At 41.1% G+C, this 20,370-nt stretch overlaps 1 protein-coding gene across 1 annotated transcript in view; it reads right to left on the bottom strand.

Annotated features, from left to right (window-relative positions):
• crispld1.S (cysteine-rich secretory protein LCCL domain containing 1 S homeolog) overlaps positions 1-19,538 on the bottom strand; it is a 61,427-nt gene extending 41,889 nt beyond the window's left edge. Inside the window, exons 1-2 of the mRNA XM_018223813.2 lie at positions 19,351-19,538; positions 18,272-18,586 (exon numbers count right to left, since the gene is read on the bottom strand). Coding sequence (XP_018079302.1) covers positions 18,272-18,529 — 258 coding nt within the window. The 5' untranslated portion in view covers positions 18,530-18,586; positions 19,351-19,538. The remainder of the gene's footprint in view (positions 1-18,271; positions 18,587-19,350) is intronic.
• Positions 19,539-20,370: the final 832 nt, after the last annotated feature.

The raw sequence follows: 20,370 nt of genomic DNA, 5'->3' as shown, positions 1-20,370 counted from the left end.
CGTTCGATCGAAGGATTATTCCTTCGATCGAACGATCGAACTATTTGCGGTAAAATCCTTCGACTTCGATATTCGAAGTCGAAGGATTTTAATTCCCAGTCGAATATTGAGGGTTAATTAACCCTCGATATTCGACCATTGGTGAATCGGCCCCTAAGTGTAATGTCATGCTTTGGGGGAGTAGTGTAAAGTTCTATGCCTCTGAACTCTGGAAAGGTAGAAATGGGTTCATTAATGTGGTGGCTTATGCATTGCACCTGCCAGTCAGATGAGTCAAGATTTGGTAAATGTCATGAGAACTGCTCCCTGCCTGAATGTAAGTCCAACTGCAAAAGTTGGTGGACAAGGAATAGTGGTCTGAGGATGATGTCCATGGATGAGGCTAATGTCCATAATGGCAAACTTTAATGATATAGCATATAATTACATTCTTGACATGAGTGTGCTTATTACTTTGTGGCAGCAGTTTAGGTATGCAGTGCCCCTTGGATTTGGAAAGTAATAATAGCTGGGGAATGGTGAAAGCTCCAATAAGCTTTGGTCAAAATAAATACCCCTATGCATCAGCCAGAAAATATAAATTACACCCATCCCCCCCCTCATAAATTGCATCTAAATCCAGGCCAGACTAAATTCTCCTCAACTCTCTTTCACAACGGATTTCCAGAAAAAAAGATAAACTTACAGAAGCCACATGAAATAAATCTGAAAAAAAAAAGGCAGAGTAACATAAATGTAACATGGTGGTGCCATATATCCTCAGGTGTTAACGTCTCTTCAAGAAGACTGGGTCACTGCTCCTGTTTGCTGAAAACCAGCCCTGGGTGTTACTGTAGGAGCACCACATCACCATCTTCTTCCTCCTGATCCCTGTATGGTCCTTGACCTGGTGTGCATGTGCAAAGAATGAAAAGCCATCTTTTCTTTGAATGTTATTGTGGATTGGGTATTACCCTGTGATAAAAGGTGGCCATACACTGATCGATCCTACATGGTAGTTGACCAAAATGAAACCTGAACAAGCAGAACAGAAGCAGAAAAAGAAAAAGAAGGATGGCACACCACTTCCATCCTATACCCAGGTGCATGGTAAAATATCATACAGCATTCAAAAAGACCAGCAACACCAAATTTTTGTGCAAAAAAAAAAAACGATTATACAGCCAACGTGACACTTCGGTCCACTCTGCGACCGTTCTCAAGGCAACCACCCACACTTCATCAAGTATAACTATGATAACCAGCCATTAAGGAAGTGACATGACCATAATAAAGTGATATAGTGCAATATAAGCTATAATAAATTACAATAAAATCCAAATATAACATTTTTGAAATTACTTTTTGATTTGAGCATTTTGAAAAACAGGTTCCAGACCTGTACAGTGAAACCTCAATTGTGCATACTCTGCTTTTAAGTTTTCTCTCATTTTATAGTCACCTGTGCCTGTTTTGGTAAATCTTGGGCATGTTCTGTTCAGAAACTACTTTTCCAGATTTTGTGCAATGGCCTGCCTTCCAGCCACATGGCGTTAATAACAGTATTAGCTTCCATTTGGCACAAGTCAGTGGCGTTTATTGACGCAACCTGGTAAGGGAAATCTCGATTTACTGGCAGTTACAGGCTGATGTTAATTTCGGGTTTCCCTTGCACCCGTGGGTGCACATTTCCATAACTCATCAGAGCAGTATGAAGGAGAACATTGCCGCTCTCTGAATTTAAAGGAGCATACAGTATATGGATGAAAGTAATGTGTATCACATTTGTATCCATTTATGTGTTTTGCACATTGCACTTGCCGTTGTAAAGAGGCCTAAAATGCAAGTATTTCACAGTGCTGTATTAAACTGTTTGGTGGTGGTACACTTGGAACAGTTAGGAGGAGTTATCCTTCATATGTTGCACTGTATATACAGAATATTTTATCCGTGTAAACAGGGCTGGTCCTATCAAATGTGGGGCCCAATTGGGACCATGTTGGCGGGGCCCCTAGACAAAGTGTTGCTGGCTACTGACACACCAAGTATTTAGGAAAATAAGGGCATACAGGCACAAAATAGAAAGGAAAGGGGCAGACAAGGTAACATAATAGGGGCACACAGGGTAAGAGAGAGAGGGAGGAAATAGGAGAGTGGACTGGGCCAATTAGTTTGGGGCTGGGCCGATTCAACTTGGGAGCAGGCTTGGTTGGATTGGGGGCAGGCAGGGCCTATCAAGGTTGGAGGAAAGCTGGGCCTATGAGAGTTGGGGGCAGGCTAGACCTATGGATTTGGGGATGGGCTGGACTCTCAAAGTTGGGGGCAGGCCAGGCAGCATCATGTGCTGAGGGAAATATTATCTGTGCTGCCCTGTGGTGCGGGGCCCCCCAGAGGTGCGGGGCCCAATTGGGCCCAATTGGTCCAATTGGCCTAAGGCCGGCCCTGCGTGTAAATATGATGGTTTAAGAAAAATAATGGAAGCACAGAGCCAAGAGAGATTAAATGTGAGCAGGATATAGTAACATATAATTGTCTGAACATTGTTTGTGCTTGATAAAGGATCTTAGATGTTCAAGCCTATTTCTTAAATACTGTATATACAGGCATGGGATCCATTATCTGGAAACCTGTTATCCAGGAAGCTCTGCATTATGGAAAGGCCATCTTCCATAGACTCAATTTTATCAAAATAATCCAGATTTTTAAAAATGATTTCCTTTTTCTTTGTAATAATAAAACAGTACCTTGTACTTGATCCCAACTAAGATATAAATAATCCTTATTGAAAGCAATAGGTATTACTCTGTGAAAATCAGAGGACCTCGTTTTGATTGTACAATTTGCACCAGCTTTCTAATGGGGGTCACTGACTTCATGTAAAAACAAATGCTCTGTAAGGCTGCAAATTTGCATGATCACAGTGCAATCCAAGACGAAGGCTGCCAAACCACGACAACACAGGAGACGTGCCTGCGATATCTCCTGATCCCATGCGGCTGTACAAAATCTTTCCCTGGGCAGAGACACTGACACAAAGCGAACAGATGATTAACACGGCTTTCCCTATATATGCGACTCGGTAAGTTGCCATTACCCGCATAAGCATTATTGAGCAAATACTGTATTGCACTATTGCGGATCCCTTTTTCAGGTGTACCAATACCGGCTTGGTTTCTCCTACTGTGCGGCGTCAATCCTATGATAAGCGATTAGCCAAGAGACCATGTGTGAGTAGATCCGGTAATTTTGTATCTATTCCTGAAGAGGGAACGTACTTCACTATACAATATATTTTACATCTAGGTATCTGGGGATTTACATACCAATTACTAGCGCACCGATCCTATTAAATATTTGTACCTACCTGGTGGACGAGTGGATCCACAACAACCAGGTGCTGCTGATTATTCAATCCTGAAGGACCTTTGCGCAGAGCACACATCAAGACTGCTACCTTTAGGTGAGTCCACTGTGCCTGCACCCAGTAGGAGTTTTCCTGCTATCTCAGTTGGCCAGTCCATACCTGTCCCTATATAAAAAAAATTCTATACACATATATTTCAGAGATAGGAGGAAAAGTGGGGCACCTTTTGCAGAGGATGCCGTTACACCTACTAGTGTACTGTCACAATACTGTCTCCATTATTACATGATGTCCAAACATCTATAGAAAATAGGTGACATACATCCAGTACCATACAATTTAAATTATATAATCTACTGGGAACATAGCTGTCAACCAGGGGCGTAACTACCGGGGGAGCAGGGGGTGAGATCGGGCCAGGGCCCGCACCCCCTAGGGCCCCCGGCTGCTCGCGCACCACTGTGTTTTTACCTAAATGCGGCTGTAAATGCAACCGTTTTCGGGTGTACGGAGGGGGCGGGGCCCGGCTGCATGTCCCGCACCAGGGCCCGTCCCCCTCTAGTTACGCTGCTGCTGTCAACTAAACTGTTCTGCACACATGTAAATGCTTTTAATGCTTCTAATAAAGGTGACATTGTATTTGCTTAATAATCCTAACCAGTTATCTCTGTTCAGTGCGGTTGTAGTAATAAACAAATTCTGTTTTTGCTTGTGATGTGAAATTGTTGCGCAGTAAGTGACAGAGCTTTTGTTAAATAAAGATTAAAGGACATGTAAAGCCTACATTTTCCTACCAAGTATATAAATTGGGCATAGATTCCCCACCAAGCCACATCATTTGTACTGCATATACCCTCCAATTGCCAGCACCATCAGATTTTCCTACAACAAATAGCAGCTTTCACCCAGCGGCCATTTTCCCTCTGACACATCATCAGTATCATTGACATGTATGCTGTAAAGTTCATGCAATGCAAAATGTAGGTTTACACAGGCACAACATAATTTGATAAAAAATTCTGCTGGAGAGGTGGTTAGTAGAAAAAAATAGGATCAGACAGCTAGAGCAGAGTTTCCATGGGAACCAGTAATGCTATCTCTTCATTGGCTGTTAGACTGGAGGGTGTGTTTAGTAATTTGAGCTGAGAAGAACTGAGCATGCTCATAATTCAACAGCCAAAGCAAATTCCTGAGGGAGGGGGCAGAGTGGGTTAGAGGAGGAGACGGATTTCTAAATTAAGGGGATGCTGCAGCCTTACTGTAAGCCATTTAATAACCAGAGTGGCAGTTATCTAAAGGCTGTTCACTGATTAATTTTTTGTTGAGAGGGTTTAATTGTCCTTTAATATGCATATACGGCATATCAAACAAAGTCAGGCAGCTGACAATTACGCCTGTGTAAACGAAGTTGCCAACATTCTTAGAAAAAAATTAGGCAGTATTTTGTTTCAGAACAAATTAAGGAGCAAAGCTAAACGTATGGCGTATTTCAAATATATGCTGCTGCTTTCACCTCTGTACTTTAATGGAGTATATGCAATAAAAGGTAAAAAGTTTGCCCAGGTCTAGGAGCCATAGCAACCAGACATTTGTTTTTATATAGCTGACCAGTAAATGTTAGCTCCTGATTAATGTTATATTGCCCCGTAAAAGGTTAAAAATAATTATTCTTTATATGATTTTAAAAACAATCAATGTTGTATGGATCATAAGCAGGTCCAGATTTATGGCAAGGTCACTAAGCCCGGGTCTAGGTTGGTACAAATTAAGGGGTAATATGCCACCCAGTCACACCTATAGTTTGGGCACATGCAGGTTACTGGAGTTTAAGGTTTGCAGGAGATTTCTACATGTTCTTTCTCCTGTGTGCACGAGATCCTAGCAGGATCCTTGCAGTGGAGGATGTTGTCCTTTGGGAGCATGGAAGATAAGTCTGGCCCTGCTCATAAGAATAAATTGAATGATGAAGAACACAATCTACTCATGACAGTAAAACTTCACTCTGAGAGGCTCAATACTCTTGGAGCCAAACACCATACAAAGCCCAATTGAATGCTGTCTAAATCAAAGAGCTATTTTCAACCTCAATAATAGATACAGTGTCCACCAAACCTAAACATGTTTCCTAGACCCCAGGACCAGTTCCTCAGAAGACAACAAATTACCCACAAGTCCCTATGACCTCAAATAGCTAATGATGCATGAACAGTTAGGTCATCACACAAGCTCTGGTAACTGACAACACTATCAGGCACATCTATGGAAAGAACAGTATGCGGGAGCCCTAGTAATAATGCATCATTACACAAATGATTTTGTCCCTGTTCTGTATCTGACACAACATATCTATTAATGATCTAATTGCGCAAAACTATAATTGTTGTGTAGGATCCTGCAACTTTGAAGAGAAATTTGACTTTACTGGAGAACTCTGAAGCAAACTCGCAAATGAGGTTATGCAAGGTACACCCAGCTCTCAGCCTTTTCCCTAAACAGAGTGAACTCTAACACTTAGTCCCTACTTCTGGGCAATTAGTACCCAGGATCATAATCCCACTCACACTCCTCATTGGAGTCTCAGCTGCTCAACTAAATAGCCTAACTATCACTCCTAAGACAACGCTGATTTACTAAAATGTATAGTTGCCTCCAGGGCGCCGAACGCTGGCAAATTTTCTCTAGCGTTACTTCGGAAATGCGAGCAAATCCTAGCGCAACTTTGTTACAGGTCTTCGCTCAGGCTAATTTGCATACGGGGGGAAATTTAAAGTTGAATGGACGTATATGTTGCAGCAAATACATTACATTACACAAGTCCAGGGAACCTTAATAAAGGTTAAGTATAAGGTTAAGGTTAAGTTAAGTATAACTGTATAGTTTATGTTCCATATGTTAGAAAATGTATGGGGGAACCCGGTTACCCAAAAAAAATCTAAAGACTTTTGCAGGCTATCACTCTGACGACGCCAGCGTTTTTTGGATTTAGAAACTTTTCCCACTAAAAAATATAAGTAACAGAAGAATGAGGAAGATCTATTTACTCCAGTGCACTTCATCTGGTCTGAGCTGGCAAAGGCAAGTCTGGCGAAAGAGTAAAATCCGCATCTTACTGAATTTGTGGAGTAACGTCCATTCGCCAGAGTGAGAATTCGACCGGCGATAGAGTGCGAATTACCACTAGCGTTTATCTCCTCGCTAGCAAAGTCTGGGCCCGTTAGTAAATCGGCAAAGTCCCTGAAAACGGTAACTCTGTCGAATTTCACCAGCGTTCACTGTTCACACAAAAATTATGACGCACATCAAAATTATTTTGACACCCATTGACTTCAATGCATTTTGCATATTTTTTACCATTTCGCAAATTGTGCAGTAAATTTGCAAATTTTTCGGTGAAGAGAAACGGCACAGATTCACCCATCACTACTTATCGCTTGATAGACCTGACCTTGTCTAGGTGCAAACCCTTCCTGTCTCATCTGTTGCTTCGTATTTGTGGTGTTTATACAAATGGTACAAATCAACAAAATCCGATGGCACACAGGACTAAAGGGATTCTTCCAAATTTTATTTCAAAGCGGAATGCAAATGCAACGTTTGGGGGAATAAAACCCCCTTTGTCATGGCCCATAGGTGTCACTGTGCACATGAGTTATACTGTGTATACATAGTACTTTCTATACATCTTAAAAGTGTAAGCGTTCAAGTTACTGTTGAAGTATAATGGCTGCATGAACCTGCTAATAAAGCACTGTTATACTCTACTCAGACTTGGCTACCAAAACATAACAAATTGGAGACAAGACGTCGCTTCTATCTCTGCAGCAGCCTACATCTTTTCTTCAAAACCCTGGTGAGCCTACCATACCTTTTACTGCTTGGATCCTTGTTTGATAATTACATTATTGTTGCTGACCAAGGGGAGATACTCATCGTCGGCTACCAAAACATAACAGTATTGTCTTGATCCCACATGCTTTGTGTTGGCAAAGAGACCCAAAGTCAATATGAAGATGATGACCGGGGGCTCCTCTGCATTTCACTGCATTTTTTTTACTAATGCAGCAGGGAAATGGGGCTTTTGGTACAGGTGGGTTTAGTTCTCCTTTAAGGGGGATATTATTCAACTGAAGACGTGCAACTAAACTGGTACAAGGGAAGCATGGTTTAAACTATGAGGGTAGATTGTCATGGTTGGGGTTGATTTCCCTGCAGAAAAGGAGCTTGTGAGGGGACATGGTTACTATTAGCAAGTATGTTAGGAAACATTATAGACAGATAGCAGGGGACATTTTTATCCAAATAAAAGATAAAAACATCAGAGGTCAACCCTTTAGTTTAGAGGAACAGAACTTTCATTTGAGGCAATGTAGTGGGTTCTACATGATGACGGCAGCGAGGTTGTGGAATGCCCTGATGGGTGATGTTGTAATGGCAGATTCTATTAATACATTTAAGAGAGGTATGAACAATATCCAAGGCTGTCTGATCTTAGTATAGATATTGGTATATATAGTTTACATATGAGAGTGATAGAGAGATCTGTATATGTATATGTGTGCACTTGGAATTTCTGTCCAAATTAAAGGGATCCTGTTATCAGAAAACAAGTTTTTTTCAAAACACATCAGTTAATAGTGCTACTCCAGCAGAATTCTGCACTTAAATCCATTTCTCAAAAGAGCAAACAGATTTTTTTATGTTCAATTTTGAAATCTGACATGGGGCTAGACATTTTGTCAATTTCCCAGCTGCCCCATGTCATGTGACTTGTGCCTGCACTTTAGGAGAGAAATGCTTTCTGGCAGGCTGCTGTTTTTCCTTCTCAATGTAACTGAATGTGTCTCAGTGGGACATGGGTTTTTACTATTGAGTGTTGTTCTTAGATCTACCAGGCAGCTGTTATCTTGTGTTAGGGAGCTGTTATCTGGTTACCTTCCCATTGTTCTTTTGTTTGGCTGCTGGGGGGGGGTAAAGGGAGGGGGGTGATATAACTCCAACTTGCAGTACAGCAGTAAAAAGTGATTGAAGTTTACATGACTTGGGGCAGCTGGGAAATTGACAACATGTCTAGCCCCATGTCAGATTTCAAAATTGAATATAAAAAAATCTGTTTGCTCTTTTGAGAGATGGATTTCAGTGCAGAATTCTGCTGGAGCAGCACTATTAACTGATTCATTTTGCCATGACAGTATGCCTTTAACCATTTAATTATCTGTTGCTGAGACCAATAATCACTTGACAACTTTTCTGTGGAAAGTTTATTTGTCTGTTCCATCATATCTAACTTATGAATACAAAACTTTTCTCTTTGTCTAAGCATTATAAATCTGTTACCTCCCCTGTCGGTATGTGGAATGTGCTGAAATCCTAAAACAACATAAACTTGAGCCTGCACTACTGTGATGCACTGACTCTTCATGTGTTTGTACTTTATAACTAATATTTCTTGCAAGTTCCAATGGCCCCTTTAGTCCTTTCTATATTCTATCACATGAACAGAGAATAGCATGGAGTACATACTTACATCTCATGCCACTAGATGACAATACCTACATCTTGAGCTCTAACATGCTCTTACACTCGACCTCTGCAAATCCCTTGAATTACTTACTTTTACTTTAAATATATTTGTTGGTGCTATACAGTTAGCAAACATTTCATGACTTTTTATTAATACATAACTGGAGCTTCACATAAATGTGGACCCAAAACCTTATCAGCTTTTATGATTTGCCAATGTTTTGTTCACTTCCCATACTGTATAAGAAGCAGGGCTGTGGATTAGGAAAATACTGTAAATCTCCGACTTCCTCTCTGTTTTTAAAGGAACAGTAACACCAAAAACTGAAAGTGTATCAAAGTAATTCAAATATAATGTACTGCTACTCTGCACTGGTAAAACTGATGTGCTTGCTTCAGAAAGACTACTGCTTTAAAACGCTTTACGTTCTTGGTGTTACTGTTCCTTTAATATACTAATGCATTTTCCATGTTGATTGAAAAAGGTTAAGTACACAACATACAAGGCATTATCACTGCCAAAGCTCAAAAATATAAACCACATCCTTTGGTAATTTTAAACCAAAACCAAAGTTAAACAACGTAAACCTTAAATAACATATATATTAATTGAACCTGGAATATAGCTGTAGAATAGTTGTTAAATACAATTCACAGTTAACTAAATTATTGTTCTTAGAAACAGAATTGTTTCTGTCATATCCACCTTCATAGAAGCTTTTAAATCTGATTTGATTATTTTCAGCACTTGTATTTTAAGTTATTAGAGTTCAAGTCGGTACATTTTTGGTGACTCCGACTCCAGATAACGGAAACTGCTTCTGACTCCAACTCCACGACTCCAACCCTAACTCCACAGCTCTTATATGAAGGGGGATTAATCCTACTAAAAAGGTACCCACTAAGGTTTTCTCTTTTTATTTTAATTAACAGGAGTGCCTAGATCTGGAAAGAGTCAGAAGAAGAAGAAAAATTATAAATTAAATTGTGAAAATTTATAAAAATTAAAAAAAGAAGGCCATTTGAAAAGTGAACCCCTTTAACAGCAGGACAATGACTAACTGTCTTAACCGTATTAACCACATTTTACTGTCGGTGGTTGTTCACCTTCATAAACTCGTCACTTTCCATCTTACAGTCAATAATACAAAGGAGAAATTCCACTATAAAGTATCCTATTCACAGGAAGGCTTATTTATTGTAGGTCATTTTGGATTTTGTGGTTTTTTGAAACCACGACTAAACACACAAACTCTAAAACCACAACTGTCATTGAATGTATTGAAAGATCTGATTATAAAAAGTGCGAATGAAAAAAAAATCGCTGAACGATGCAGTAAAAAATACAAAAATCTCAAAAAATTTGATTTTTTTCTGGCAATTTCTAGCGCAGAAAAAAATCTGAAAACCTCTAAAAGTCGGAATTGATTTAAATCAGTCCAATTTGATCAGCGCAACTCCCCATTGATTTTACTTGGCAAAGTTTGGCATTTAAGGTTTTTTTCACAATTCAAATTCATAGAGATTTTTAGAAAAATAAGAAAACCACATTCGTGGGAAAAAAACGCAATTTGATTGTTAGTACATGGGCCCCTGAGTGTCCAGTCCAGGTCTACACCCATTAAGTGTAATTCAAAAACATCTGAATCAATTTTAATATTGTATTACTGCTGTTTTTGAATTATGGGAGGAGTTTTTTTTTTGCGAGCACAATCAGAAGTTTAAGGGATACAACGAGCCAAATAGTAAAGTGTGGTGTATGAAAGCAAACAATCCCTTTAAGTTAACTAGACTTCCACCTTGCTCATTAAAACAGTCCATCATCTGTTTCATCATCTGTTTCACTTCCTGCTGCCTCCATTCCCAGGCTGTGCAGGGGAGCCAGCAGGATGCAGTACACCAAACTGTGGGATAGGCAGCAGTCAGCAGCTAAGCTTGATAGTAGCGTAGGGTCCAGTTTTGACCCGGACAGCCTTGCTTTCAGACAGGCTGCCTAGGTCAAAACTCCCTGCCTGGTTTTCTAAACAGGAAAACAGGGCAGGACTCCCTGAAACTGACCCGGTTTCTGGTTGTGATATTTCCAAAGGACTACCTTTGGAAATATATTATATATATTATATAGTATTCTATTATCCCAGACAAGCCACCAGGGAGATGTCAGATCATCATAGCTAGCAGAATAGTGGGACATATAGTACTGTCACAGTCAAATTTTTGTGGGGGTATCACCAGGTCATTTTGAATAGGAGGCATAATAAGTTCTGAGCAAAATTTAATTGACTGCAATGTTTTAAACAATCACATACCAGTTTCAATGTGTGCTATACATAGCAATGGAAATGACCTCAAAGTAACATCATGAAGTTTACACTCTGGTTTAGCATATGAAGTTACCATCCATGCATCCAAATATAGAGGGATGAGACGCCACTTTGTTCACTACTATTTTTGTCCAGGCAGACCTGTCACTGCTTTAGAGCAATACCTCCACTTGGGGCACAATGTAGCATGCCTGCCCTCTACAATTATATGTAGCTTACCTTGCCATGTTTAAAACCTATAGGTTAGGGCCAGCTGTTCTGCTGTGTATCCACATTGTAATGAATATGTGATCATTTGAGAGGTTTAAAGCCACTGCTTTAGGAATATAAATACCGGGGGGAATGGGGGGAATAATGAATGTTTTTGGGGTTTTTTAGTGAGCTGTAAAAGAAAATTCTTCAGCATGACATTTATTGTTTAAATACATTTATTTAACACTGAATTCAACTTACCCTTCATAGCAACAGTGGGAGAAAAAGAAAAATGATTTTAGGACCATGACACAAAGGCAATGTACAGTATACAAAAAAATGCAAATATCTCTTTATTCAAAGCACCATGAGATAAAGGTGAAACAATATTTTTCCTGTGCAAACAAATCTCACTACTTAATTAAAAAAAGGGGGAGCCTGCACCATAAAACTGCAGGTGCAGAAAAAGTCTGGGAGTCATGGGACCCTTACACCCAGACTTGGCCTTTCCAGGAGGTGTATTGCTTCACACACACACAAACACATGAATACTGTGGTTCTTGAAAAAAAACATACATCATACAACTTATCCTATACCCTTTTAACTGTCACTGGGGCCCCACATTGATACTAATCACCAGGATACTGACCTCACTAATGCTCTGTATCTGGGCTTTGAGGTGACCTTGCCTTCTGACACACATGCTACTAAAGAACTTATTTCAACAATCTAGGCCTCACACTACTCAACACTGACAGGGTCACCTTTCCACGTTCCACCCTTCAGAGGGCCTTCACTACCTTCTGCTCTGGATACACACTCATACAGTGGTTACTAAAGTGCCAACCTTAGCCTTTGATATTACTATGGGAGTCTTAGTGATTGCCTGTACCAATAACAAAAAACACAAACAAAAAAACACAAAGCAGAAAAAACACAATTATAAGGACAAGAAGAAGAAGAATGTAAGAATAACACAACAAGAACATAACAACACCTACAGCATCTGACATCCCACATAGCCCAACATGTCCCACCAAGAAAACCTCACCAAGAAAACTCACTTTGTATAGGTTGGTTCCTTGTGCGCGATCATTAGGAGGCCCTCACTTCTGTATGCGCAATACATCATTAAACATATGAAAATTGTGCTTATAAAACTACAGTATTTCCCCCCACCAACAGCATGGGTTCACTGTATTGCCAGACCACCACATACAGTAAAATGACATTTGCTGAAAAAATCCACACAAACCATTCCTTTACTAGTACTACTCATCAATCCAGGCTCTTCCTATATGTAGATGGTCCTTCAGTTGGGCACATTTCCACAGCCTAACACTGCTGCCCAGGGGCATTCCTTAGGGCCGCCATGCAGTTTAGACGCCCCACTGGGGGGGTTTACCTTTTGATAAACTTTTAGTATGCTGTAGAGTAGGGTCCCCAACCTTTTTTACCCATGAGCCACATTCAAATGCAAAAAGAGTTGGGGAGTGTGGTGTTCATGCAAATTGCCTGTAGATGTCACTGTGCTCATACTTATACTGTGCATACTTCCTGGTAGCTTAAAAGTGAAAGTTAATTTTGTGTAATGCCTGCACGACTCTGCTAATAAAGCAGTTTTACTCTACTCATCCTTGGCTACCCAAAAAAAAACAAATGGCGACAAGGATGGCTCTTCTACCTCTGCAGCAGGCTGCACCTTTTCTTCCAAACCCTGGTGAGACTACCATACCTTTTACTGCTTGGATCCGTATGTTTGAAAATTACATTATTGCTGCTGACCAAGGGGGAGATTTCTGCTGCTAGAAAGCGTGCTTTACTTATTCACTGCCTGGGAGCAGAGGGACAGCGTATATTCTATACATTACCATTACCTGATGAGACTTATGAAACTGCTCTTACTGCTATAAAGAACTTTTTTGTGCCAAGAGTAAATGTGGTTGCTGAAAGATATAAATTCCGCCAACGTGGACAACGTAATGGCAAATCCACAGAACAGTTTGTAGCAGCTTTGACAGAGCTGGTTATTACCTGTGAGTTTGGCAATCTAACAGATGAAATGCTAAGAGACCAAATAGTGGAAAAAACAAACTCACCTCACATTAGAGAGAGACTGTTCCTAGAGCAGGATTTAACCCTAGCAAAGGCTATTACAGTTTCTAGCCAAATCGAAACAGCAGTGGCAGAGGCTAAAACTCTCAGTCAGGGAACTGCTGAGAATGTACAGATTGTGAATTCAGCACTGTGGCCTAATAATGCAAAGTCAGGCAAAATACAGTGCTAAGGAAAGGGATTCACCTACACTGCAAAACCGTGCAGAAAATACAAATAGAAAATACTGCTTTCGCTGTGGTTCAACACAACACACTGCAAATTATGTTACATGTCCTGCAAAAGCTAAACGGTGCCGCAACTGCACAAAAGTAGGACATTTTGCTAAGATCTGCCGTAGTTTTGCTAAAGATGTTCATGAAGTCACTACTACAAATGTTACAGGATTTAGTGTGGATAAAGCTGGTACATTTATTCCAGACAGTTTTTATGCACTGTCAGTGTCAGTACTGCTTCTGCTGACAAGGGACACTACATTAACCTGATGCTTGATACAGGTTCAGCTGTTTCTATACTACCAAAGGATATTTTCTTGAAATACTTTGCAAAAGATCTGCTTGTTGCACTTGCCCTGAAACTGGTCAGTTACTTAAAGGATCCAATCCCTGTGCTTGGTTGCTTGCCAGTGACTGTAAAATTTGAATCAAATACTGCAAAATGTGACTTTTACATTGTGAATAAGGGTACTGCTATACTTGGAAGGGATCTCTTTGCTGCATTAAACCTACAATTAGTTGATGGTCTCATTACTACAGCACCAGTGCCTGCCACACAGCCAGTGTCTAAAATTTCACCACAAAGCAACACTTCACTGGGCTGTGCAAAGAACTTTGTACACAAAGTTAAGTTGAGACCAGATGTACGTAAAACCAGTACCATTCCCTGATTCAGCATGGGAAAAACTTGCGATTGATATTGTCGGTCCTTTTACAGATGCTCCTATAAACTGCAGATTTGCTATTATTTGTTTCTCATATAACATCAGCTACAGTAATAACATTTCTGTCCATAGTCTTCAGCAGAGAAGGTAATCCAAAGGAGTTAATATCAGACAATGGACCACAATTTGTCTCATATGAGTTTGAATTCTTTCTGAGAGAGATATTGTGCATAGGAAATCTTCAGTGTATTACCCACAAGCAAATGGAGAAATCAAGTGATTCAACAGAAGTCTGAAAGAAGCGCTACAGACAGCATATCTAACTGGGAAATCTTGGAAAGTATTTGCAACAGAGTTCCTACATAACTACAGAGCAACATGCCATGCAACAACCCAATCATCTCCTGCTGAATTATTACATGGCAGACAGATGCGCACTAAGTTACATGTTGCAGAAATCAAAGTTCCACAAAACACTGTGCCTACAAAATCATCTACTGCTGACATTGTGAAACGTCACCAAGCCAAATGCAAGGCTTATACTGACAGAAAACGTGGTACAAGAGAAGTTCACTTTCAGCCTGGATCTTTAGTCAGAATTAAGAAACCAGGAATACTGAAACAAGGGCAATCTAAATTTACTACACCACTTGAAGTGAGACGCCAGCGAGGACCATACACATATGAACTGTCTGATAGACGCATATGGAATGCAAGTCGTCTTGCTCCTGTTAGATATGACTTTGGAGAAGCTCCATTTGATGAAGGACATTTCCTACTCCTGATGTCAACTGCAATAGGCCTGAAGAAAGTGAACCTATAAGGTGTTCTGAGAGAATCAGAAAACTACCTGCATGGACCCAGGACTATATGATGTGAATAATATATATTATTGCTTTAAGATGCATTGTTGTTGTTTAATACCCAAATGCTTTCCTATTATAGGGGGAATATGTGATGTTTATGCAAATGGCCTGTAGATGTCACTGTGCTCATACTTACTGTGTATACTTCCTGGTAACTTAAAAGGGAAAGTTACTGTTGTGTAATGCCTGCATGACTCTGCTAATAAAGCACACTCTACTCATCCTCAGCTACCCAAAACATAACAAGCAGCCTCTCTTTTCGGGTTACTTACAGTATAATGCTCTGTTGTAGGACTGTCCTGATGCCTAGCAGGGAACATGAATTGAACCCATGGGGCTTACTGCTGCAGGAGGGAGGGGGTCTTACATGCATGCCTTACAGTACATATAAGTGATTTATAAAACTAAGCACAACCTGTATTTATTACTAATAGGAAGGGGCGAATCAGGGGCTGCTGCCGCCCCCCCCCCTCCCTCTCCGTGCTTAAAAATTAGCATCGGAGTGGTTCAAAAGAGGGCAGCATTACTAGTGATATGAGCGCAATAGTACTCTCTGCACGAGCAGAGACTAATTTAAAACCCAGAAATGTGGCTCTTAAAACTACAAAACGTTGTTTTTTTGCCTCCCCTTGTAACTGCCAGTTTGCTGACGTCTGAGGCAAGGTTCTCACATTGCCTCATGGCAGGAGCGGCCCTATTAATAGGAGGCTTATAAAAAACTTTTCAGTATGTTATAGAAAAGCCAATTGAATTGAAAAGAAACTTTTCAATTGGTTTTCATTATTTATTTTTTATAGTTTTTCAATTGTTCGCTTTCTTCTTCTGACTCTTTCCAGCTTTCAAATTGGGGGGTCACTGGTCCAATCTAAAAAAACAATTGCTAATTTTGTTTACTCATTTTTCTATCCAGGTCTCTCCTATTCATATTCCAGCCTCTCATCCAAATCACTGTATGGTTGCTAGGGTAATTTGCACCCTAGCACCAGGTCATTGAAATTGCAAACTGGAGAGCTGCTGAATAAAAAGCTAAATAACTCAAAAACCACAAATAATAACAAATGAAATCCAATTGCAAATGGTCCCAGAATATCACTCTCTATATCATACTAAAAGTTAACATAAAGGCGAAACCCTTTATATTAAAATCCCCTACCCCCTACCCTACATAGACCCCCTCCCTTTCCCCCCCCCCAGCCTAGGTATTACCCTCGGTAAATGCCCCTAACTCTTTACTTACCCCTCGTTGCAGATTTAAGGCATTGTTCACAGGCTCTATCTTCTTCTCTTCGTTAATCTTCGTGAAGAAATCACTGTACCGGCGCACAGTGATCGATCTGCTGGTTTTTGAAACTGTATGTGCGCCGAAAGTGACGGATATTGCCAAAGCGCCGGAAGAAGACCCGAAGAATAACAAAGAGAAGTAGATGGCGACTGTGAACTCCAATACCCTGAATCTACAACAAGGGGTAAGTAAAGAGTTAGGGGCATTTACTGAGGGTAACACCTAGGCTGGGGGGGAGCAGATAGTGGGGTCTATGTAGAGTAGGGGGGTAGGGGATTTTAATTTTAATGGTTTGGTTCTACTTTAAGTGCGACGGACAATGACCTCTTGTAGCCATAGAAATCCTGTTCCACAGGCAGAAAGTGTCTTTTCTTACTTTCACTGCTCAAATGGTAGGTTGAATGGTTCATTGCACAGTCAATAGAGGGAGAGAAATCTCATAACCACAGAGACATCATCAATACCAGAGTCACATTTCCAGGCAATGTTAAAGAGGAGGCTCTTGATACATCACTGGTATCATTCATGAACATGGTGGGCAGAGACAGGGAGCCAGCAGTACACATAGGTTGCCTATGTACAGTTGTTACAATTTTAACTTAGAGGTGCAAGTGCTTTTTATAATCAGAATTTTCCTGAAAGCAGGTCTGAGAATTAAAGAGCATATGAGATATTGTGGGAATAGGGGCCCTGGCTGGAGGGAGGTTGACTACTGCTACCTCTTTCAATGGTGCATGCAGTCGGGACTGACAGTGCAGAGAATAGCAGAGAAAAGGACGGGCAAATAATATTGTTTTCTATCACAATTACATGTTCCAAATTCCAATAACTCCAAAGAGATTGAAAGTGTACATTGGAAAGCTGCTCAAAATTAGATTTGCTTTTATTATGAATGATATTACAACTTACGACCCCTGACAGCTGTATGTGAAACAAGTGTGCATCCAAAGAGGGTTACAAACAAGAAAAGTACTGTATTCACATAGCTATATCCACACAGTATAGCTTATATGTCACCATTAGCACCCGCAAGGTGTATCCCAGGCACCGGGGGGTCTGATAAAAGGCAAGTTTTCTTGAAAATTTATTTGCATGATCATTGCATGTTTACCATTCACACAAGCAAATATACTGCAGTGTGTGTGTTTCACTGTTATGGGGACTTTAGATTGTTAGCTTCACTGGGGCAGGGACTGATGTGAATAATGACTAGGGATGCACCGAATACAGGATTCGGCCTTTTTCAGCAGGATTCAGATTCGAGGTCGATTGTGTGACTTCTTTTCACAGAACAAGGAAGTAAACATTTTTCCCCCTTCCAACCTCTAATTTGCATATGCAAATTAGGCTTCGGATTCGGGCGAATCTTTGGCAAAGTTTTCGGGGGTTCGGCCGAATCCAAAATAGTGGATTCGGTGCATCCCTAATAATGACTGCAGAATATGTGGGCACTGGAAAACGAAAGGATAAATAATCATACACCGTATTCTCCTTTATGGTGTAAATACAGTAAAAGATGAACTTGGGAAAGTGGATTCTCTCTCCCACGTTCTCCCCCCTTCATCCTCTTCCTGCTGACTAGTGCAGCCTCCCCTTTCTCTCCCATACAAAGCAAAGCTCCAACAAAGCAGGCTCTTAGCTCTGCACTTATTGTTACTTGGTCTCTGCTCAGGGAGACCAACATTGAACTTGAAAGGGACAGGCAGAGTGTGTGATGTGGAAGGAAAAACAGAGAATCAGGAGCTTCTTACCATGTATTCCATGTTGGAGGCTGGAGGATACACTTCCCCTCTCAGTTTATTGTGCAGATCCAGTATAACTTTCATGTCACTCTCCGTTATGGCTCTCTTCCCCCTGTGCTTGGCTGTCCACCACTCACCATCTTCATCCGTGTATTTTTCCAGGAGATCTTCCAGCTGCGTGGCATTGGGAATAACCAATGTGACGACGGACTGAACTAGGAGTAGCGAGACAGTCGCTCTGAGACAGTTCTGGGCTGCAAACTGCATTGTACCGATTCTCTTTGGGGGGTTTAACACCAACTGGGTCCCGGGGATCTTCTCTTTCTATGCAAGGGAAGAAGTTGGGAGATGAGTGCACTGCTGGAAATGTTATACTGTAGGCAAGGGATATCAATGAGGAAAGGCAATAGCACTTAGATTATCAGCTGCAGCCAGGGGCATAACTACAGAGGAAGCAGACCCTGCAGCTGCAGGGGGGGGGCAGGAGGTATAGGGGGCACCATAAGGCTCAAACTAATGAGCAATTTCAACATGTATTTGCAAAAAAAGGACAAACTATGGATTTGTTGGGGGCCCTAAAATGAATTTGCTGTGGGGCCCAGTAACATCTAGTTATTCCACTGGCTACAGCTACGACAGCCTCAGGGTAAGCTCAATTACACATAGGTGGGGGGCAAGTAATGGGGAGATCCTAAGAGAAAGAAGGAGGGAAGGAAGGAAGGAAGGAAGGAAGGAAGAAAGAAAGAAAGAAAGAAAGAAAGAAAGAAAGAAAGGAAGGAAGGAAGGAAGGAAGAAAGAAAGAAAGAAAGAAAGAAAGAAAGAAAGAAAGAAAGAAAGAAAGAAAGAAAGAAAGAAAGAAAGAAAGAAAGAAAGGTTGCAATGGTATAGATCAATCAGTCAAACTGGGACTGACCTGGAATTACAATGCAATGTCATTTAAAAAGAGCACCAATGTAAAATGCCCTGTATAATGTGGACTAGATCACAACACATGGGGTACAATGGCCAAAGTGCAACAGAAGGATAGGGTCAGGGTGACTGTAAAACAAGGAGGTTTCATGCAGCAATAGAGAGAAAGTTTAACTTACTGCTGCTAATCTGCCGGTGCTAATTGTGTGCGACTGTCGCCGGGTACAACTGCTGCTGCTCAGTCGGCTTCTCCTTGCTGTTGTGCCGGGCAGTGTTGTGCGAGCGGCTGCAGAAGTGCCTGTCACTCAGTACCGGCGAGGAGCTCACTAGATTTGTATCAGCAAAAAGCCTCGGAGGAGGAGCTTGGTTGGTTCTCACAGTCTGTTCCTGAGCGAGGGGAGCTGTCAGGAGCTGCGAGTCGCTGGTGAGCGCGATGCTTTTCCTGGGCAGACACAGCAATTAGTTCTGAGCATTATTATCCGCGTGTGTGAGCCACAAGCACAGCCGTGTCACTGAATTCGTTTATGTGCCACATTTACAGACTGGAAGCGGTTTCGGTACAATAAAATTAATGTTTCCCAAAGTATAATTAAATATATTTATGTGGCTTCAGTCTTCTCTACTTCTTTCCCAGGGATCACGTTCCTCTCTGACTTGTATTCATTTGAGACTGGTGTCTGCTGCCCCCCTGCATTCCTTACAGCAAGCTTTCTCTAACTGTCAGGCAGCCTGCACTGCAATTGCCTGTTGCCTCAGTCACAATGCCAGACTGCCAGAGCAGCTTTGATTTTGGATGTGCAAGAAATTGTTCCTTCCAAGACACTACTTTCTCTGAAGCTCGTGTCTGGCAGATTTGCATTGCCCAGGTTCCACTTATCTATGTTTCTTGGTGAGCAGTGGAGCCCACAGCATTAAACATGCATTTTTATCAAGAACCCTAATGGCAGAGTAGGAGAAAAGGGGTCATTGGGGGTCATTTATAAAGTTCGGGAAGCGCATATTTTTTTTGCAAATGGTTGTATTGCCCTATGCCCATGTTTTTTCCTGAACGCTAATATATTGCACTGCTCTGCCCGTCTTTCCGTTTCTGCGAATTCGCATTGTGAATACATTTTCCCAAATGGCTCGCAAATGAGACGGGTTTATGAGTGCGCTAAATAGCGTTGACAGTAACTTAAATTCCACCAAAGGTTGTGGCG

Source organism: Xenopus laevis, chromosome 6S (assembly GCF_017654675.1).
Source record: "Xenopus laevis strain J_2021 chromosome 6S, Xenopus_laevis_v10.1, whole genome shotgun sequence".
In the NCBI taxonomy this organism is placed as follows: Eukaryota; Metazoa; Chordata; class Amphibia; order Anura; family Pipidae; genus Xenopus; species Xenopus laevis.
This window is presented reverse-complemented; position numbering and strand designations above follow the sequence as displayed.